General features: G+C 48.6%; 2 protein-coding genes and 1 non-coding gene across 3 annotated transcripts; all 3 read left to right on the top strand.

Annotated features, from left to right (window-relative positions):
- Positions 1–9,173: 9,173 nt before the first annotated feature.
- On the top strand, positions 9,174–9,247 carry TRNAN-AUU (transfer RNA asparagine (anticodon AUU)). The gene has a single exon. It is a non-coding gene; the product is annotated as a tRNA-Asn (tRNA).
- A 2,023-nt stretch (positions 9,248–11,270) lies between these two features.
- Positions 11,271–17,074, top strand: LOC123180576 (probable mixed-linked glucan synthase 8). The gene is made up of 3 exons (XM_044592651.1): positions 11,271–11,625; positions 14,528–15,281; positions 15,369–17,074. Exons 1-3 carry the CDS (start codon positions 11,417–11,419, stop codon positions 16,977–16,979), a joined length of 2,574 nt encoding a protein of 857 aa, XP_044448586.1. The 5' UTR covers positions 11,271–11,416; the 3' UTR covers positions 16,980–17,074.
- Positions 17,075–18,884: 1,810 nt separating this feature from the next.
- LOC123158071 (uncharacterized) lies at positions 18,885–20,095 on the top strand. Its single transcript, XM_044576208.1, has 4 exons — positions 18,885–19,085; positions 19,169–19,295; positions 19,377–19,694; positions 20,070–20,095. The coding sequence occupies exons 1-4, from the start codon at positions 18,960–18,962 to the stop codon at positions 20,093–20,095; spliced, it is 597 nt and encodes a 198-aa protein (XP_044432143.1). The 5' UTR covers positions 18,885–18,959.
- The last annotated feature ends 1,089 nt before the right edge of the window (positions 20,096–21,184 follow it).

Here is a 21,184-nt window from a genome sequence, read left to right as displayed (position 1 = left end):
TCACCAAGCCTACTGGTTCTATTTCCTCAACTCTTTCATTTCCTCATTACAGTTGTTGTGTGCTTGTTCATATCTGTTTGAAGACTTTGGCTGAAGACTTTCTCAATTTCCTCAGTTCAATTTCTTCAGTCTGTTTGTCTTCATCCTGTGTTATCCCGTGTTTACGCTTTCTGTACTCTGTGCTTGTCTTCATTTCATCATGATGACCATGCTTGTGTTCTGTTATGATTACATCTGAGTACTTATTCCGCTACAAGTAGTTCTTCGCTTAGGAATTTCCTCACCCTAAAATTCCTCAGTGAAGAATTCATAAAAATCGCCTATTCACCCCCCTCTAGTCGATATAACACACTTTCACAAAGCGTCGTGGCGGGATCTACGTGTGAAGCGGAATACATAGCTGCTTCGGAAGCAGCAAATGAAGGAGTCTGGATGAAGGAGTTCATATCCGATCTAGGTGTCATACCTAGTGCATCGGGTCCAATGAAAATCTTTTGTGACAATACTGGTGCAATTGCCTTAGCAAAGGAATCCAGATTTCACAATAGAACCAAGCACATCAAGAGACGCTTCAATTCCATCCGCGATCAAGTCAACGAGGGAGACATAGAGATTTGCAAGATACATATGGATCTGAATGTTGCAGACCCACTGACTAAGCCTCTCTCAGGAGCAAAACATGATCAGCACCAAGACTCCATGGGTGTTGGAATTATTACTATGTAATCTAGATTATTGACTCTAGTGGAAGTGGGAGACTAAAGGAAATATGCCCTAGAGGCAATAATAAAGTTATTATTTATATTTCCTTATATCGTGATAAATGTTTATTATTTATGCTAGAATTGTATTAACCAGAAACTTAGTACATGTGTGGATACATAGACAAACAGAGTGCCCCTAGTATGCCTCTACTAGACTAGCTCGTTAATCAAAGATGGTTAAGTTTTCTAGCCATAGACATGTGTTGTCATTTGATGAACGGGATCACATCATTAGAGAGTGATGTGATGGACAAGACCCATCTATTAGCTTAGCATAATGATCGTTTAGTTTTTCTGCTATTGCTTTCTTCATGACTTATACATGTTCCTCAGACTATGAGATTATACAACTCCCGAATACCGGAGGAACACCTTGTGTGCTATCAAATGTCACAACGTAACTGGGTGATTATAAAGGTGCTCTATAGGTGTCTCTGATGGTGTTTGTTGAGTTGGCATAGATCGAGATTAGGATTTGTCACTCCGTGTATCTGAGAGGTATCTCTGGGCCCTCTCGGTAATGCACATCACTATGAGCCTTGCAAGCAATGTGACTAATGAGTTAGTCATGGGATGATGCATTACGGAACAAGTAAAGAGACTTGCCAGTGACGAGATTGAACTAGGTATGATGATACCGACGATCGAACCACGGGAAAGTAACATACCGATGACAAAGGGAACAACGTATGTTGTTATGCAGTTTGACCGATAAAGATCTTCGTAGAATATGTAGGAACCAATATGAGCATCCAGGTTCCGCTATTGGTTATTGACTGGAGATGTGTCTCCGTTATGTCTACATAGTTCTCGAACCCATAGGGTCCGCACGCTTAACGTTCGATGACGATTTGTATTATTAGTTGTGTGATTTGATGACCGAAGTTTGTTCGGAGTCCCGGATGAGATCACGGACATGACGAGGAGTCTCGAAATGGTCGAGACATAAAGATTGATATATTGGACGATGTTATTCGGACACCGGATGAGTTCCGAGGGGTACCGGATAACTATCGGAGTGCCGGAGGGTTATCGGAACCCCCTGGGGGAACTAATGGGCCTTCATGGGCCTTAGTGGGAGGAGAGGAAGGGCCACAAGGGGCTGCCCCCCCCTTGGGTCCGAATTGGACGAGGGGAAGGGGGCGCCGCCCCCTTTCCTTCCCTTCCCTCTTTTCCTTCCTTCTCCCCCCTCTTCCTTAGGTGGAAACCTACTAGGACTTGGAGTCCTAGTGGGATTCCCCTCTCCTGGCGCGCCCTAGAACACACAAGTTTCTCTTAACCGTGTGTGGTGCCCCCCTTCCACAGTTACACACCTCGGTCATATCGTCGTAGTGCTTAGGCGAAGCCCTGCGCCGGTAACTTCATCATCACCGTCGCCACGCCGTCGTGCTGATGGAACTCTCCCTCGGCCTCAACTGGATCAAGAGTTCGAGGGACGTCATCGAGCTGAACATGTGCTGATCGCGGAGGTGCCGTACGTTCGGTACTTGGATCGGTTGGATCACGAAGACGTTCGATTACATCAACCGCGTTACTAAACGCTTCCGCTTTCGGTCTACGAGGGTACGTGGACACACTCTCCCCGCTCATTGCTATGCATCTCCTAGATGGATCTTGCGTGATCGTAGGTAATTTTTTTGAAATACTGCGTTCCCCAACAGTGCCCCCCTCGGGGCACTCCCCAGGTGCTGCAATGGCCCATTGGTGGTCTTCTGGTCCATAAAAAATCCACAAAAAGTTTCGCGGTGTTTGGACTCCGTTTGATATTGATTTCCTGCTATGTAAAAAACATGCAAAAACAGCAACTGGCACTTTGCACTATGTCAATCTGTTAGTACAAAAATGATATAAAATGATTATAAAACATCCAAGAATGATAATATAACAGCATAGAACAATAAAAAATTATAGATACGTTGGAGACGTATCAATATGGTGCGATCTATGATGTCTCTTACCGATTTACCGCTATCGTTTCGGGATTATGCATTAGAGACAACTGCATTCACATTAAATAGGGCACCGTCTAAATCCGTTGAGACAACACCATACGAACTGTGGTTTGGCAAGAAATCTAAGCTGTCGTTTCTTAAAGTTTGGGGTTGCGACACTTATGTCAAAAGGCTTCAGCCTGATAAGCTCGAACCCAAATCGGAGAAGTGCGTCTTCATAGGATACCCTAAGGAAACAATTAGGTACACCTTCTACCACAGATCCGAAGGCAAGATCTTTATTGCCAAGAATGGAAACTTTCTAGAGAAGGAGTTTCTCTCGAAAGAAGTGAGTGGGAGGAAAGTAGAACTTGATGAGGTAATTGTACCTTCTCCCAATTTGGAAAATAGCTCATCAGTGAAATCCATTCCCGTGATGACTACACCAACTAGAGAGGAAGCTAATGATGATGATCATGAAACTTCAAATCAAATTACTACTGGACTTCGTAGGTCAACCAGAACACGTTCCGCACCAGAGTGGTACGGTAATCCTGTCCTAGAAGTCATGTTATTAGATCATGGCAAACCTATGAACTATGGAGAAGCTGTGATGAGCCCAGATTCCGACAGATGGCTTGAGGCCATGAAATCTGAGATAGGATCCATATATAAGAACAAAGTGCGCACTTTGGTGGACTTGCCCGATGATCGGCAAGCCATTGAGAATAAATGGATCTTCAAGAGGAAGACAGACGCTGATGGTAGTGTTACTATCTACAAAGCTCGAATTTTCACAAAAGGTTTTCGACAAGTTCAAGGTGTTGACTACGATGAGATTTTATCACTCGTATCGACGCTTAAGTCTGACCGAATCATGTTAGCAATTGCCGCATTTTATGAAATCTGGCTAATGGATGTCAAAACTGCATTCCTTAATGAATTTATTAGAGAAGAGTTGTATATGATGCAACCAGAAGGTTTTGTCGATCCTAAAGGTGCTAACAAAGTGTGCAAGCTCCAGCTATCCATCTATGGACTGGTGCAAGCATCTCAGAGTTGGAATATACGCTTTGATGAGTTGATCAAAGCATATAGTTTTATACAGACTTTCGGAGAAGCCTGTATTTACAAGAAAGTGAGTGGGAGCACTACAACATTTCCGATAAGTATATGTGAATGACATATTGTTGATCTGAAATAATGTACAATTTTCTAGAAAGCATAAAGGAGTGCTTGAAAGGAGTTTTTCAAAGAAATACCTCGGTGAAGCTGCTTACATGTTGGGCATCAAGATCTATAGAGATAGATCAAGACGCTTGATAAAACTTTCAATGAGTACATACCTTGACAAGATTTTGAAGAAGTTCAAAATGGATCAGTCAAATAAAGGGTTATTGCCTGTGTTGCAAGGTGTGAAGTTGAGTGGGACTCAAAGCCCGACCATGGTAGAAGACAGAAAGAGAATGAAAGTCATTCCCTATGCCTCTGCCATAGGTTCTATGCCATGCTGTATACCAGACCTATTGTGTACCTTACCATGAGTTTGGCAAGGGGGTACAATAGTGATCCAGGAGTAGATCACTAGACGGCGATCAAAATTATCCTTAGTTACCTAAGAGGACTAAGGGAATGTCTCTCGATTATGGAGGTGATAAAGAGTTCATCGTAAAGAGTTATGTCGATGCAAGCTTTGACGCCGATCTAGATGACTCTAAGTCAGAATCTAGATACGTATTGAACGTGGGAGCAATTAGCTAGAGTAGCTCCATGCAGAGCGTTGTAGACTTAGAAATTTGCAAAATACATATGGATCTGATTGTGGCAGACCCCTTGACTAAACTTCTCTCACAAGCAAAACATGATCACCCCTTAGTACTCTCTGAGTGTTAATCACATAGCGATGTGAACTAGATTATTGACTCTAGTAAACCCTTTGGGTGTTGGCCACATGGCGATGTGAACTATGGGTGTTAATCACATAAAGATGTGAACTATTGGTGTTAAATCACATGGCGATGTGAACTAGATTATTGACTCTAGTGCAAGTGGGAGACTGAAGGAAATATGCCCTAGAGGCAATAATAAAGTTGCTATTTTATATTTCCTTATATCATGATAAATGTTTATTATTCATGCTAGAATTGTATTAACCGGAAACTTGATACATGTGTGGATACATAGACAAAACACCGTGTCCCTAGTAAGCCTCTACTAGACTAGCTCGTTAATCAAAGATGGTTAAGTTTCCTAACCATAGACATGTGTTGTCATTTGACTAACGGGATCACATCATTAGGAGAATGATGTGATGGACAAGACCCATCCGTTATCTTAGCATATTGATCGTTCAGTTTTATTGCTAGTGCTTTCTTCATGTCAAATACATATTCGTTCGACTATGAGATTATGCAACTCCCGGATAACGGAGGAATGCCTTGTGTGCTATCAAACGTCACAACGTAACTAGGTGATTATAAAGATGCTCTACAGGTATCTCCGAAGGTGTTTGTTGGGTTGGCATAGATCGAGATTAGGATTTATCACTCCGAGTATCGGAGAGGTATCTCTGGGCACTCTCCGTAATGCACATCATAAGAAGCCTTGCAAGCAAAGTAACTAATGAGTTAGTTGCGGGATATTGTATTACGGAACGAGTAAAGAGACTTGCCGGTAACGAGATTAAACTAGGTATGAAGATACCAACGATCGAATCTTGGGCAAGTAACATACCGATGACAAAGGGAATAACATATGTTGTCATAACGATTCGGCCGATAAATATCTTCGTAGAATATGTAGGAGCCAATATGAGCATCCAGGTTCCGCTGTTGGTTATTGACCGGAGAGGTGTCTCAGTCATGTCTACATAGTTTGCGAACCCGTAGGGTCCGCACGCTTAACGTTCGATGACGATTTAGTATTATATGAGTTACGTGATTTGGTGACCGAATGTTGTTCGGAGTCCCGGATGAGATCACGGACATGACGAGGAGTCTCGAAATGGTCGAGAGGTAAAGATTGATATATAAGACGATGATATTCGGACACCGAAAGTGTTCCGAAAAGTATCGGGTACTTATCGGGTCACTGGAAGGTGTTTCGGGTACCCCCGGCAATCCTATGGGCCATATGGGCCTTGTGAAGGAACACACCAGCCCACAAGTGGCTGGTGCGCCCTATAGGGCCATAGGAAGTGGATAAGGAAAGGGGGGAAGGGAAAGGAAAGGTGGAATTAGGTTTCCCACTTCCTTCCCTCACCCCCTCTTTCCTTCCCCTTCATGCATACATGGAAAGGGGGCGCAGGGCAAGGAAAGCCCCAAGGGGGCCGACGGCCAGCCCTTGGGCGCCTCCTGGCCTCTTCTCTCCCCTCCCTTTGCCAGCCCTTGGGAGGGGGACGCCTAGAAGACACAACAGACAATTGCCTAGCCGTGTGCGGCGTCCCCTCCACAGTTTACACCCTCGGTCATATCTTTGTGGTGCTTAGGCGAAGCCCTGCAAGGATCACTTTACCATCACCGTCACCACACCGTCGTGCTAACGGAACACATCTACTACCTCGATGTCTTGCTGGATCAATAAGGCGAGGGACATCACCGAGCTGAATGTGTATAGAACTCGGAGGTGCCGTGTGTTCGGTACTTGATCGGTCGGAGCTAGAAGAAGTTTGACTACATCAATCGCATTTTCAAGCGCTTCCACTTTCGGTCTACGAGGGTACGTGGACACACTCTTCCCCCTCGTTGCTATGCATCTCCTAGATAGATCTTGCGTGAGCGTAGGAATTTTTTTGAAATTGCATGCTACATTTCCCAACAATACGTTCTATGTCCTAAGACCTTAGCTGGCAAACGTACCCGGGATGGTGACAGACCTGCTTTGGGCCGACCAAACGCTACTCCGTGACTGGGTAGTTATAAAGGTAGGTTTCGGGCTTGTCCAGACCCATGCTGCGAGACATGGTCGAGCAAGATGGGATTTCCCCTTCGACCAGGAGAGATATGCTCTGGGCCCCTCGTGTGATCCGACCAAGATAAGCATAACCATGCGACAAGGATTATGAGATAACCCGGTTTGTGGTCGATATCACTCGAACGAGAAAGAAGTCGGGCTAGCACAAGGATGACGGACTCCCCTTTGAGCCCGACAACATATATCGTGTGGCAAAGGGACAGAAGTGTGACATGTTGTATAGGTTCGCCAACCGGCTTCATTGTCTACTTGGTGGTCAGCACGCTTTTCTAGAGGCCACTACCAGCCGAGCAAGTCGGAGGTGATCCGACCTGCGACCAAGCCGACTTGAACCTAAGGGGTCACACACTTAAGGAAAGGAACCTGTGAGGCCGGATCCGACTCCACGAGTCAGATGTGATCCTACTCGGACTCGGATCCAAGCCGAACATACTTGGGCTTTAGGGACCGTGTGAGGCCCAAGTATTGAGCCCGCGACGGATGCCTACATATAGTGGAGGTTCGACATAAGGTTTGATCGTTTGGGTGCCGTCACTAGGGCTTTGCATGTATTGCAAGTAGCCACCTCCACTCACCGTCGACTGTGTGATCGGACCTACCAGTCCGCCACACAGTGTTCCTCCTGCATGCGCGGATACCGTTAGAGGCGATGCACTTGCGCCGCTCCGACGAACCTGTACGTGGGATCCGATGATCGGCTGTTCGAGGGAGATCGAGCGAGGAGGAGACGACTCCGGACGCATTGACCCAACCCTACTTCCGCTGCACGGCACTGCGCGTCTAGTGGTAATGATCTGTGATCCATTTTTGTAGCATGTTCCTAGTTGTTCCGCGCGTAGGAAAAATTTATTTTGCAGCCGATGCACCTAACCGTAGAACACAACATCTTCTTGTTTTAGCACCTACATGTCGTGTGCCTTATATTTTATCGTATATATTCCACTCTCTGCTATACTAGCACAATGCCTGTGCATTGCTATGAAGCCATAAAAACGAGGAGTTATCACCGGCTTAGGAGCAATTAAAAAGAGAGCGTAAATATAACAAAAGATCATGTTTTAGCCATTGAAAAGTCTCCATGATCATAGTAGGTCTTTTGTAAGATTTACAGTGGGATAACATTTTGAATTTACAACATATTAGAATGACCGCGAGTAAGTTCTTTTCTGAGTTGTATGAGTAAGTTGAATGCACACGATCGTGGCTTAGGTAGCAGGACAATATCTACCACTGTGTTGAATTGCAAGTTGTCTGCCGTCATCTATTCTAACATAGAACTGGATAAATTGGTTGGATAGAGAAACTATAACAAAGACCATGATTTTGAGTTGAAATTGCATACTCGCATTTATAGTTTGTGTCATTACAATAGTCTTATTATCATATTACCATAGGAGTGTATTTGTTTATTTGGGGTGTCTCACACCTTGTAAAAGTAATATTTGTTTATTTATGTGTAGTCCCATATGTGGGTAGAAGTATATTTGTTTATTTATTTGGTAAGGGTAGAAATACATTTGTTTATTTCTTTGATCGCACTAGTACGCAACTCAAGGAAGAACCAAATATATACAAATAACATGAAAAACAATTAGGTCGTACTCAAAGAGATCAACTCAATGGGCTTGCCACTAAAAATCTATTATCGACCGTTAGAGTAAAAATCCTAAGCCATTGATTTTGTAACGCTGACCGGTCATGTCTAGTGGCCGGTCAGTCTTAGATAGTCATCACTGACCGGCCTCGTCTATCGGTGATGACTACACCTTTCAACAACACTTGACAAATCCCCTGTCTTAGATAGTCATCACTGCACCTCAAATATGTTGGACAAGGTTGGGTTTGTCAGGCCGGAGAGATCCATTGCAGCGGCGCGGCAATGCGGCGGCAACAATGCTCGAGGTGGATTTGGCGTCGGCATCAAGCTCGAGTGCAGGAAGAGAGAAGGGGGTGTGGGACAAGGAGGAGACAAGGTAGGGTTTTTGGCATGGATTTGGGCTGTCGGATCCGATAAGACAGACGCCCGGACACTCCTATTTCACCCCTCAATTTGAAGCTGAACTCAGAGATTCCGTGAAGTCCGGCCCAATATAGGGTCCATCTTGGATGGCTGAAAGTGTTTGGTTTGTCTGATTCGAACACTTGGGCCCGAAATAGTTGCCCTCTTTGGAATTGATTGAAGTGTAACTTACTCGGAGTTCTTTTCCTTTTACGTGTAGTCTAAGTTCTTACGATGAGAACATTGGCTGTAGTGTACAATTTTGTAGGTGAGTAAATATAATATAATAAGGAGGATGCAAGCCTTCTCTTAGCGCCTACATGTTCGGCTTTTTGGATGAGTACCATTGTTGTTTGCTTGGGTCGGCATATTTTATTTTATTGAAATGAAATACGATGCCAAAATCATATTACGAGAAGCGGTAATTCCAGTTTACGACTTACCATTTAGCCTAGGGTTGGACAAAGCTACTGAATATATATCTTTCGTTATGAAAATAAACATATAGCTGGAATAGCTTAGTTGGCTAGAGCATGTGGCTATTAACCACAATGTCGGAGGTTCAAGCCCTCCTTCTAGCGATAATTTTCTTCTCATTTCTTCTATGTTGCTTCTCCAATCCGACATTGACTTGAAAACACCTCCTTCTAGCTTATTCTTTGTTGCTTTTCCGGTCCGACTTTGAGTATAAAAAACCTCCCCTCTAGCGGTAATTTTATTCTATTTTCTTTTTTACTATGTTTCCCTTCTTCTACCTTTTTTAAGTTTCTTCACATTTTTTCTATGTTGCTTTTCCAATCCGACATTGACTTAAAAAACACCTCCTTCTAACTTATTCTATGTTGCTTTTCCAGTCCGACTTTGAGTTAAAAAAGCTCCCGTCTAGCAGTAATTTTATTTTATTTTCTTTTTTTAATATGTTGCCCTTCTTCTATCGCTCTTTTTAAGTTTCTTCTCATTTTTCTATGTTGCTTTTCCAATCCGACTTTGACTTAAAAAACACCTCCTTCTAGGTTATTCTATGTTGCTTTTCCAATCCGACTTTGAGTTAAAAAACCCTCTATTGCTATTTTTATTATATTTTCTCCTTATTTTTTCTATGTTGCTTTCCAATCCGACTTTGAGTTAAAAAATTACCCTTCTTCTATCGCCTTTTTTATTTTCTTCTCATTTTGTTGCTTTTCCAATCCGACTTTGACTTAAAAACACCTACTTCTAGCTTATTCTATGTTGCTTTTGCAGTCAGACTTTGAGTTAAAAAAAAACCTCTAGTGGTATTGGTATTATATTTTCTCCTTACTTTTTCTATGTTGCTTTCCTATCCGACTTTGAGTTTAAAAAAACTCCTCCAAACTACCACTAATCATATATAATTTTTCAAATAATTGATCATCATTATCCATATTTCTCTTAAATTCATAACATGCAAGAATGGCAACTTAACATGTAACGATGCATAGGAAAATAAACATCTCAACAATCAATCATGTGTGAGAAAAAGCCTCTTGTTTTATGATTGCATGTCCATTGTGCTTGCATGTCCATTTGCCAATATCTTGCATTTCCATTTGCCCATATGCTTGCATACTATTTCATTTGTAGGCATTCCAAGCTTTGGAGGCATTCAAGGCCCAACATGACGGCAAGTCCTTCAACCTCACCCATTGTTGGATGGTCATCAACAGGGACGAGAAGTTCGAGGCGCAATATGCCGCCATCAAGGCGTGCAGAGGGGAGGAAGCCGTCGAGGATCTTGGTGAGGGCGAGAAGCCACGTCCGGCAGGGAAGACTAACTCCAAGAAAGAGGACAAGCGTGATGCAGCGTCGATTGCCTTGCATGCCACTTTGGAAGGCATGATGACCAAGAAGGACACAAAGGAGGAGAAGCGCTAGCAAGACAATGAAGAGCAAGTTAATGTCTTCATGAAGATCCAAAGAAGGAGGCTTGAGCTCGATGCGGAGAAGCAAGCGAAGAAGCTCGAGATGTAGGCGGAGAAGCAAAAGGAAGATGCTTGAGATCGAGGTCACCAATGCAAAGACCAAGGCAAAAGAAGTGGTGCTCGCTTGCATGATGACGGGGGTGGAGATCATGAAGGTGGACTTGAGCAAGGTGTCCTCGAGAAAAAGGCATTGGTTCGAGAAGATACAGGCCGGCATGCTCAAGTTCGATGACGAGTGATCTATGGCGAAGAGCGCCGTCTTTTTTTATGCCCGCAAGTGTGCCAGCATGACCACGGGTCGGCGCGTTGGAGTTGCTGTACCAAACGGAGGCAAAATTTCATGTGCGAACAGTGTTCCACCTGTACTTTCCCAGTAAACGAACGGACGGACGTAAAGGCAGCGCACGTTTTTATGCCCGGCAAGTTGCCTTGTCGCAGCTGTAGTTGCACTGGACGTCCAGCGGTGAGCGTCACGTGAGGCACGCGGATCTCGATGCACTCGTCCAGTCAAGTAGCCAGCCAGTGGCATTTTGTCGAATCGAGTAGCCAGTGGCCACGCCCTCGTGCCTCGGCATCATGTTTCCGGGCATGGGGATGCACGTCCCGTGTCCGATCCCCCACCGCGCCTCTCTCTCTCACTATATAACGGGGCGTGGTTAAGCGTCTCCAGCGTCGTGTCTCGTGCTGTGGCTGGCTAACCACCCCGTGTTAGTCAGTTCAGTGCTTGGCTGCTTGCTCCCGCAGATCACTCTCTCACTCACTCAGGGTGCAGGAGCCGGCTCTGCTACTTGGTAGGTGAACCAAGGTGGCATGCCTTCTCCGGCTGCCGTCGGCGGGGGTCGTCTAGCCGACCCATTGCTGGCCGCCGACGTCGTCGTCGGCGCCAAAGACAAGTACTGGGTACCCGCCGACGAGAGAGAGATCTTGGCGTCGCAGAAGAGCGGCGCCGGCGAGGACGGCCGGGCACCGCTGCTGTACCGCACGTTCAGGGTCAAGGGCCCCCTCATCAACCTTTACAGGTGGGAGCATCATCTCAGTTCAGTTCCTTCTTCCTCCTTGTTTTGCGCCATAGATTTATGTTCCCGAAGGACAGAATTCTATTTGATCGAACCCTTACGTTTCATAAGCAGTCTAAACCTAAACAATGTGCTACTTGCTGTATGTAGTGCTTCATGACAGATTAAACATGTTTGCCTGAACCTAAATGTTTTTCTCGATCAGAAGGGGCCCCACCCCGGCTCCATTCTATATAAACGAAACCAGATGATACCTGAATCTAAATGTAGAACGAGCACGATGCTAGCCTGAATTTTGACGCACACTGACGGAGTATTAGTTAATTGCTTCCAAAGCAGCAAGTACAATATTAAGAAACAGAACGTGCTGTGATCTCGACGCACCCAAAGTGCACTGAGAGGACAGCGTCAAAGTAGGCAAAAGCTGCAAACGATCCAAATAGTTCTGCATTGCTTATGTCTAGAATATTACTGTGAACTTTGACGCACACTGACGGAGCATTACTGTGAAGCACGGGCGTGCCTAGTCCAACAAAGAGAAGCAAAAGGAAATGCACCGACGCCCAGCACACGCCCAAGCTATAGGGGACGCTGACCTTTGTGACGTGTGGCCGGATCCGACGGGAACACCATAAAAGTAGACTAGCTTTATGTCTAGAATAGTGCTAAAAGTAAGCTAGTTCGCTGAGGGCGGGCTAGTTAATTCCATAATGATAGGCGATATTCACTTATTTTAGTTTTATGTTTATATTTTGTCGCTCCAAATAAGTTTAGTTAGAATGTGGCGGAATGTCTCAACGCTCGGATCCTTTTTTTTCGAATATCAAGGCTCAGATCCTGATCTGGTCAAAAAGAGCTACAAAAGTTGAAGGCAAAAATCTAGAATATGTACAGTACAAATATTCGCTTTGCACATGTAATGTAGGATCTTATTTGGTAGCCGGTGCTAAAAATAGTAAGTAAGTATTTTAATCCAAAAGCACGTGAGCTCAGCACCAATTATCATATAATTGCACATGCAACCTGGCAACTCTATTCTAGTTGGTTCCATACTGATAGGCGAAATTCGCTTATTTCAGTTTTATATGTTTAGAATTTGACGCTCCAAATATGCTTTGTTAGCATGCGGCGAAATGTCTAACCGCTGAGATTGCGGATCTCAACGCTAAGATCCTGATCCGGCCAAGAAATTTTAAAAACATTCAAGGCAGAAATCTATACTGTGCAAATATTCGCTTTGCGTATGCATTCGTAGGATCTTAATTTTTAGCCAGTGCTCAAAATAGTAAGTGTGAAAGCCCCGAGACGCGACTTTTGCTCGCACCGCTCCCGCGAGCGGCCGGGCGAAACCCTAGCCCGTCGCCACCGCCTCCCACACCTTCGCCTCCCCTTCCTCGCCGCCGCCAAGGGACGGCGCTGGGCAAAGCCCGTGCGTGCGTCGGCGGCGGCGGGGTCCTTCCCTCCCCACGAGGCGCGGGCGGCGCGGGACGTCCGGCTCCCGTGGTGGCGCGCATGGCCAGGTACGGCGTGCTGGCGAGTGGATCTGGCGTGGGGGCGGCCAGGTGAGGGCGGATCTGGCGCCGGTGAGGGCGTGGCGCGGCCTGCCATGGAGGCGGCGAGCGGATCTGGCGCCGGCGAGGGTGCGCGTCCAGGGGCGAGCGGGCGTGGTGCGTGGCCTGGCCCGGTGGCGGCCAGGCGAGGGCGCGCGCGGGCGCGGCCTGGCGCGGTGGCTCCCAGGCGAGGGCACGTGGAGGTGCCTCGGATTCGGCGCGGGCTGGCGGGGCGGCGCCCCTCCGGCGTGTAGCGGCCGGATCTGGTCGAACCTGGCCAGATCCGTGGTGTGTTTGACGCGCGCCGGCCCTGCGCGCTGGTCCTATGATGCTGGAGCAGGCGGCTCCGGCCGTGATAGATGCGGGATGCAGGGACTGATCTGGTCACTGTAGGCTCGCCGTGGGCGGGGTGGACCACGACTCCATGGCTTCTACGACTAGGTTCTGCGGCGGTGGCGGTGCGAGACTGCATGGACGAGCTTCTGTGGGCACGAGCGAAGGTGTGCGGCGATACAGACGAAAGTCCTGCACGACCAGAGGCCGGTGGCGATGGCGCCTGTGGGTGTCATTTTCCTCCTTGAAGGCGTCACCTGAGGTGTGTTGGCATCTTTCTCGTGCTCGGATGGTGGTTTGTCACCGGGCGAAATCCTAGGTCCGGTGTTGGATCGGCGTGATGGCGGCGTGTTTGACGTCGTTCTTCTGTTGGGAGCATCACGTTTGAAGACACTTCCTGAAAGCTCTTTGCGGCGCTCCTCCGGTGCTCGCCGCTATTCAAGGTGAAGCTCCAGGCGCAATGTACGACATCTTCGATGAGTCCAAGATGAAGCTCTTCCTGGGATCGACCAAGTCCCGCCATCTACCCCCTGCTTCCTGGATGGATGGTGCGTTGTTGAGGGAAGTTGTAGTGGGAGCTGCTGCTGTCTTCGAAGGTGATCGGCGTTGTTCGAGACGCGGTGGTGATGCTTAGCTTAGGACAGGTGCTTCGGTTATGTAGTCATGTTGTTTGTGGTGGGTGTAGCTCTCTGCAGCTTTTAGGGCCGCAGTTTTTTTTTTCTCTTTTTGATCTTCGGATCTTCACCATGTTGTTCTTCCGCTGCTTTCTGCTAAATCTGAATCAAGCCAGCAATTTGCTGGATCTTTTAAAAAAAATAGTAAGTGTAGTATTTTAATCCAAGACCACGTGAGCTCAACTACAATTATTACAGTATATCATATAACTACCCATGCAACTTGGCAAACTTTGTTCTATTCTAGTTAGAGATTCTAACCTTGTCGTTCTACTTCTACCAAGAGTCCAAGACTAACCTATTCTCATCAGTACATCATTTAACTTCTCCAACGTAACTGCACTGCAGGTTATTGACTCTGGTCAGAGTTATAGTGGTTATTCTATTCTTCACATGGCGCATGAGGCACCGGGACTCGGACGCGATGTGGCTGTGGTGGATCTCGGTCGTGGGCGACCTCTGGTTCGGAGTGACCTGGCTGCTCAACCAGATCACCAAGCTCAGGCCCAGAAAATGCGTCCCGAGCATCTCCGTCCTCAGAGACCATCTCGACCAGCCCGACGGCGGCTCCGACCTCCCCCTCCTGGACGTGTTCATCAACACGGTCGACCCGGTGGACGAGCCAATGCTCTACACCATGAACTCCATCCTCTCCATCCTGGCCACCGACTACCCGGTCGAGAAGTACGCCACCTACTTCTCCGACGACGGCGGGTCGCTGGTGCACTACGAGGGCCTGCAGCTGGCGGCGGAGTTCGCCGCGTCGTGGGTGCCGTTCTGCCGGAAGCACTGCGTCGAGCCCCGGGCCCCGGAGAGCTACTTCTGGGCCAAGATGCGCGGGGAGTATGCGGGCAGCGCGCCCAAGGAGTTCCTTGACGACCATCGGAGGATGCGTGCGGCGTACGAGGAGTTCAAGGCGAGGCTGGACGGGCTTTCTGCTGCCATCGAGCAGCGGTCGGAGGCGTGCAACCGTGCCAACGGGAAAGACAAAGAGGAGTGTGCAAATGCTACCTGGATGGCTGATGGGTCCACGCAATGGCAGGGGACATGGATCAAGCCGGCAAAGGGCCACAGGAAAGGACACCACCCTGCAATTCTTCAGGTACAAATAAAATAAACCAGATTTCTTTCTTCCCATGCGATTTAATATAATAAAACTGTTGCTAACATGTGATGACGATGGTTCAAGGTTATGCTGGATCAACCGAGCAAGGATCCTGAGCTGGGCATGGCGGCGAGCTCCGACCACCCCCTGGACTTCAGCGCCGTGGACGCGCGCCTCCCGATGCTGGTCTACATCGCCCGGGAGAAGCGGCCGGGCTACGACCACCAGAAGAAGGCGGGCGCCATGAACGTGCAGCTGCGCGTCTCCGCGCTGCTCTCCAACGCGCCTTTCATCATCAACTTCGACGGCGACCACTACGTCAACAACTCGCAGGCCTTCCGCGCCGCCATCTGCTTCATGCTCGACCCGCGCGACGGCGCCGACACCGCCTTCGTCCAGTTCCCGCAGCGCTTCGACGACGTCGACCCCACCGACCGCTACTGCAACCACAACCGCATGTTCTTCGACGCCACCCTGCTCGGCCTCAACGGCATCCAGGGGCCCTCCTTCGTCGGCACCGGCTGCATGTTCCGCCGCGTCGCGCTCTACAGCGCCGACCCTCCCCGGTGGCGCCCCGACGACGCCAAGGAGGCCAAGGCCTCGCGCTACAGGCCCAACATGTTCGGCAAATCCACGTCCTTCATCAACTCGATGCCGGCGGCCGCCAACCAAGAGCGGTCCGTCCCTTCACCAGCGACCGTCGGCGAGGCGGAGCTCGCCGACGCCATGACGTGCGCCTACGAGGACGGCACCGAGTGGGGCAACGACGTCGGGTGGGTGTACAACATCGCGACGGAGGACGTGGTGACCGGCTTCCGGCTGCACCGGACGGGGTGGCGCTCCACGTACTGCGCCATGGAGCCCGACGCGTTCCGCGGCACGGCGCCCATCAACCTCACGGAGCGGCTCTACCAGATCCTGCGCTGGTCGGGGGGATCCCTCGAGATGTTCTTCTCCCGCTTCTGCCCGCTCCTGGCCGGCCGCCGCCTCCACCCCATGCAGCGCGTCGCCTACATCAACATGACCACCTACCCGGTCTCCACCTTCTTCATCTGCATGTACTACTTGTACCCGGTGATGTGGCTCTTCCAGGGGGAGTTCTACATCCAGAGGCCGTTCCAGACGTTCGCGCTCTTCGTCGTCGTCATCATCGCCACGGTGGAGCTCATCGGCATGGTGGAGATCAGGTGGGCCGGCCTCACGCTGCTCGACTGGGTCCGCAACGAGCAGTTCTACATCATCGGCACCACCGGCGTGTACCCGATGGCCATGCTGCACATCCTCCTCAGGTCCCTCGGCATCAAGGGGGTGTCCTTCAAGCTCACGGCCAAGAAGCTCACAGGCGGCGCGAGGGAGAGGCTCGCGGAGCTCTACGACGTGCAGTGGGTGCCGTTGCTGGTGCCCACTGTGGTGGTGATGGCCGTGAACGTGGCCGCCATCGGCGCGGCGGCGGGCAAGGCGATCGTTGGGCGGTGGTCGGCCGCGCAGGTCGCGGGGGCGGCGAGCGGGCTCGTCTTCAACGTGTGGATGCTGCTGCTGCTCTACCCGTTCGCGCTCGGGATAATGGGGCGCTGGAGCAAGAGGCCATACATCCTGTTCATTGTGCTGGTGACCGCGGTCGCTGCCACCGCGTCCATGTATGTCGCGCTCGCCGGCTCCCTGCCGTACTTGCATTCGGGGATAAAGCTAGTTTAAATTTTGTACTCCTAAGTAATGCTGCAAAGCCTGTAAGAGCTGTGAGTCAAAATAGTTCAGATTGCAGCATGTAATAAAGTTTACCTTAAAGGTTATGTTCGTCCACCCTCCTCCTTCAAAATAAAAAAGTTAGGGTTACTGCCTCTCGCTGGTGAATGAGAATGGTTGTTTAATCTAGCTCAGACATATGAAAAAAATTATACTAGTTTTATTAGGGCATCTTCAATGCGGACCCCAAGCCGTCCGCAAGGCGGCAACAATCTGGACTGCGCGGTTCAGACGTGTTGTGCCATCCAACGGAGGTCTGTATCGGTCCGTTCGGAGGCGCGAACACAATTTTTTTCTGCAACTAGAGACAAAGTGAGGGAGCTTTACAGACGCCTGGACCGGTGCCACACTTGCATCTGACTGCCCAGGCCCACAAAAACCCAATGTGCGCCCGTGTGTGTTTCCGTCCGGCGCCAGCTGCCCCATTCATGCCCTTGAACAGCGACCTCTTTGCATTGGCACCGGCGCAGAATAGACGCGACCTCCCACTACATGCATTGAAGCGGCGCGCCCACCGAGAGAGCGCCGCCTGCTGCACTCCCGGCTGGACAAGCCTCCTCGGCGCATTCAAATGGCTACAGACTGCCCGCCTTCCTCCATTAATCCCGTGTGTGTGCCGAGAAACCTACTCCGGCTACACGTCCGCTCGCGAGCCTCCCATCACTAAACACAACGCCGGTTGGCTCTAGCCGCCCGCCCGCTATTTAAACGGTGCCAGACCCCTGGCAAAAATCACACCACACTCCGCTCCCATCTCCTTCTCGCACCATTTTCTCCAAAATCTCCATGGCATTCGGCGAGCAAGAAGATGAGTTCTCCAGCATAAAAAGCCGGCTGGGTGGCCTGTTGAGCCAGCCGGATACGAGCCATGCAACTCTCTGCTCCAACCACCCTCGATGTTCCAGGCCACTGCAGGCCAGTTCGTGGAGGCAGAAGCCCAAGCCGGCACGTCGTGCGGCAACTCGCCGCTCCAAGCCTGCTCGCCGAGGAGTGGCGAGTTGCTCCAGGCTGGCACACGGGGGAGCACGACGGCATGGGCATCATGGCTGCCGTGGACGATGCCATGTCGAACCGCTCCTCCCATGCATCCGACCGCGCCATCCGCCATCAACGTTCGCGTAAGCACGCCCTGCCGGCGGAGAAAGAAGTCGGCTTCATGGAGATCGACGAAACGGTGGCCAGCACGTCCGCGCCTGCCGCCATCATCGTGGAGAAGTAGAATATGGGAGGCTGCCGCCGCTTGGGGTCCCATGAAAGCCACCACCGAGGTGACGCCGATGTACACAGGCGGTGTCTTTCCCGGTCGTAGGCCACCGTCGTCCCCTTCCCCTCCTGTTGAAGCACATCCTGCCGGTTCCACTCTGATGAGCGGCACTGCCGAACATGGGAAGTGAGACACCCTTTGAGCCGAAGCATATACCTCTGGGGTTCATGGCAGTCCGATGAGCGGGCTACCAGACATGGGGAAGACAATGGAGATCCGCCGTGGCCGGCCGTAAATTAGTCAAGGGTATCCGTGTCGTGGGAATGGATATCCGCTGGCGCCGGCGGCAGACTAGTTTTACCTTAGTCCGATAAAGTTTTTAGTTAAAAATTATCCAAAATGCAATGAATTTCGTTCAATTTATATGAATCCGTTGTGCTTGCATGACTTCCGTCCTTTAGTTCAAGTGGTTGAAATATATGCGGACATCATGGCGGTCTTCAACATCCGTGTTTATAGAGTGATCGTCCTATACGCGCGGATGGACACCGGAGCAAATTTGCGGGTTGGTACTGGAGATGTCCTTAGTCAACACAATGGCATTGCGTTGCATGGTGATGCTACTGCTCGGTGGCATGCATGCACTATAAACAGTCTCCCGTGCACATCGGTAGCGAAACCCTAGAGTTGAATCGAGGCGGCGGAGGCGGCGAGCGAGCGAAAAAGAAATGGAGGATAAGGCGAAGGAAGAGGCAATCATGTTCCTCCGGCGGGCCGTCGGTTTCCTCCTCACACGGAGGTTTTCGCCGCGGGTGATCCCAAGGACGGCTCCTGCACGCTCTTTCCACTCCTTGGTGAGTCCCCCTCTCCCCCCGTTGTTTCACTCAAATCTGCAACTCCAGGCTCCCTCTCATGTTTCTCATCCCGATCTATACAGAAGAATCTCCCCATCGGCGATGGCCTTCGTGGTGCTGCTGGTGTGGCCGCGGCCGCTGCTGCGTTTGCTGGTGCTGGAGCCTTGGCAGTTCAGTATTTCAGGAAAGGCCCAAATGATGATGAGCCAGGTAGATTCCTCATATTCGTTAGCTCCGGGGTTTCATGTCAGGAACCACCACCTCATGCATACATACTGTCTTCTTGTGCAGCTACTCGCAAGAAAGAGCAGGACATCTATATATATAAAGAGGAGGAGATGCAAGAGAGGTTTGAGAATTGGATGAAGCGGTTCAACAAGACATACCGAAACGAGAAAGAGAAGGCTATGCGGTTCCAAGTGTTCAAGGAAACCATGAAGTGGATCGAATCGCAGCCCCCATCTTCCCAGAAAATTTTGCTTCCAGGAAACTGTTTTGCAGACTCAAGAAGCGAGGAGCTTCCGTGCAGCCAGTCCTGTATCGGTGATTTAGATGACCCAGACACTGAAGATTACCGCGAGAACAAGTTTGTCACCGAGAATGTGGAAGGTAGCTTCTTTTGCAATTTGCGTATCCTATCCTTAAATTAGATATATATATATATATATATATATATATATATATATATATACATGATGCACTTGCTAGCTTGAATTATGATGGCTTTCCCCTGTTGTTTTGGATGTCAAATTGGACCTGTATATTGTGGTTAATATAGGTTAATTATATGGCTTTACCCTGTTTTAGATATCGAACTGGACCATACACTCGTCCCATCTCTCTAATTATACTCCCTCCATGTAGTAACGCTAGCTTGAACATACTCTTCTTCCTTTTTCCATGGGAGTGTTCGATTTTTCAGAGAAATCAGATCGTGTTATTTCTATGGTTCTGCCTTACATCTTATTATTATGAATTGTGTAGACTTGGATCCATTGGCTGTTAATTGACTAAACAGATGGCAACTAGGTTTGTGGTTGCATTCCAGCCAGTAGGCAGTAGCAACTGCGCACTGAGAGCACTGACCTCTGTCTTGGTTAGTGTTCAGTTTAAACAAGAAAGAAAGTTGGTTTTGTGGTCAGTTGAAACATAAATGGTGTCAAATTTTATAGCCATCCATTTGGCCTTCCAGTCTGCTAATATGTACTCCCTCCGTTCCTAAATATAAGTCTTTGTAGATATCTCACTATGAACCACATACGGATGTATATAGATGCATTTTAAGTGTAGATTCATCCATTTTGCTTCGTATGTAATCCACCTAATAGAATCTCTACAAAGACTTATATTTAGGAGCGGAGGGAGTAGCTTTTGCGCGAAAACAGGACAAGCAATCGTATCGAAGCCAGTATGGAAGCGGGCAGCCCTGAAGCAGGGCGACTAAGTAGGCAACTCAAGTCTCTGCCTAGAAACGATATCCGGTGCAAGTTTTTTTAGTGCTAAATGATCATAATGATTATTGCTGATGGTAACTTTTAGTCACAAAGCTGAATTTGTTCAGGCTCCGTCCACTTGCTCATTATCAACTTCAAATTTTTCCCAAAGTGTAACTAAATTTGAATAACATAATAGGAAAATAGGAAAATAGGACTGATTCTGCTAACTTGTGGGAGGAAGTGCTATCTGTGCAGGTCATGGTTCACGCCCCTACCCTTCTATCAGTGTAAAGTATCTAAGGAAAGATATGCAATCTGCGTAATCATGAAAAAAGTAACTGATTGCATTTTGCTAAAAGATCTCAAGGATGTCATACCACAAGACATGCCGCGATTATCAGTAGTGAGCCGATTGTTGACCACCACGGAGATGGATGCCCGTCGCTGAAGGAAATATGCCCTAGAGGCAATAATAAAGTATTATTTATTTCCTTGTATCATGATAAATGTTTATTATTCATGCTAGAATTGTATTAACCGGAAACATAATACATGTGTGAATATATAGACAAACAGAGTGTCACTAGTATGCGTCTACTTGACTAGCTCATTAATCAAAGATGGTTATGTTTCCTAGCCATAGACATAAGTTGTCATTTGATT

Source organism: Triticum aestivum, chromosome 1D (assembly GCF_018294505.1).
Source record: "Triticum aestivum cultivar Chinese Spring chromosome 1D, IWGSC CS RefSeq v2.1, whole genome shotgun sequence".
NCBI classification, from domain to species: domain Eukaryota; kingdom Viridiplantae; phylum Streptophyta; class Magnoliopsida; order Poales; family Poaceae; genus Triticum; species Triticum aestivum.
Note: the sequence above shows the minus strand (reverse complement) of the source record. Positions and strands in the feature narration are given on the sequence as shown.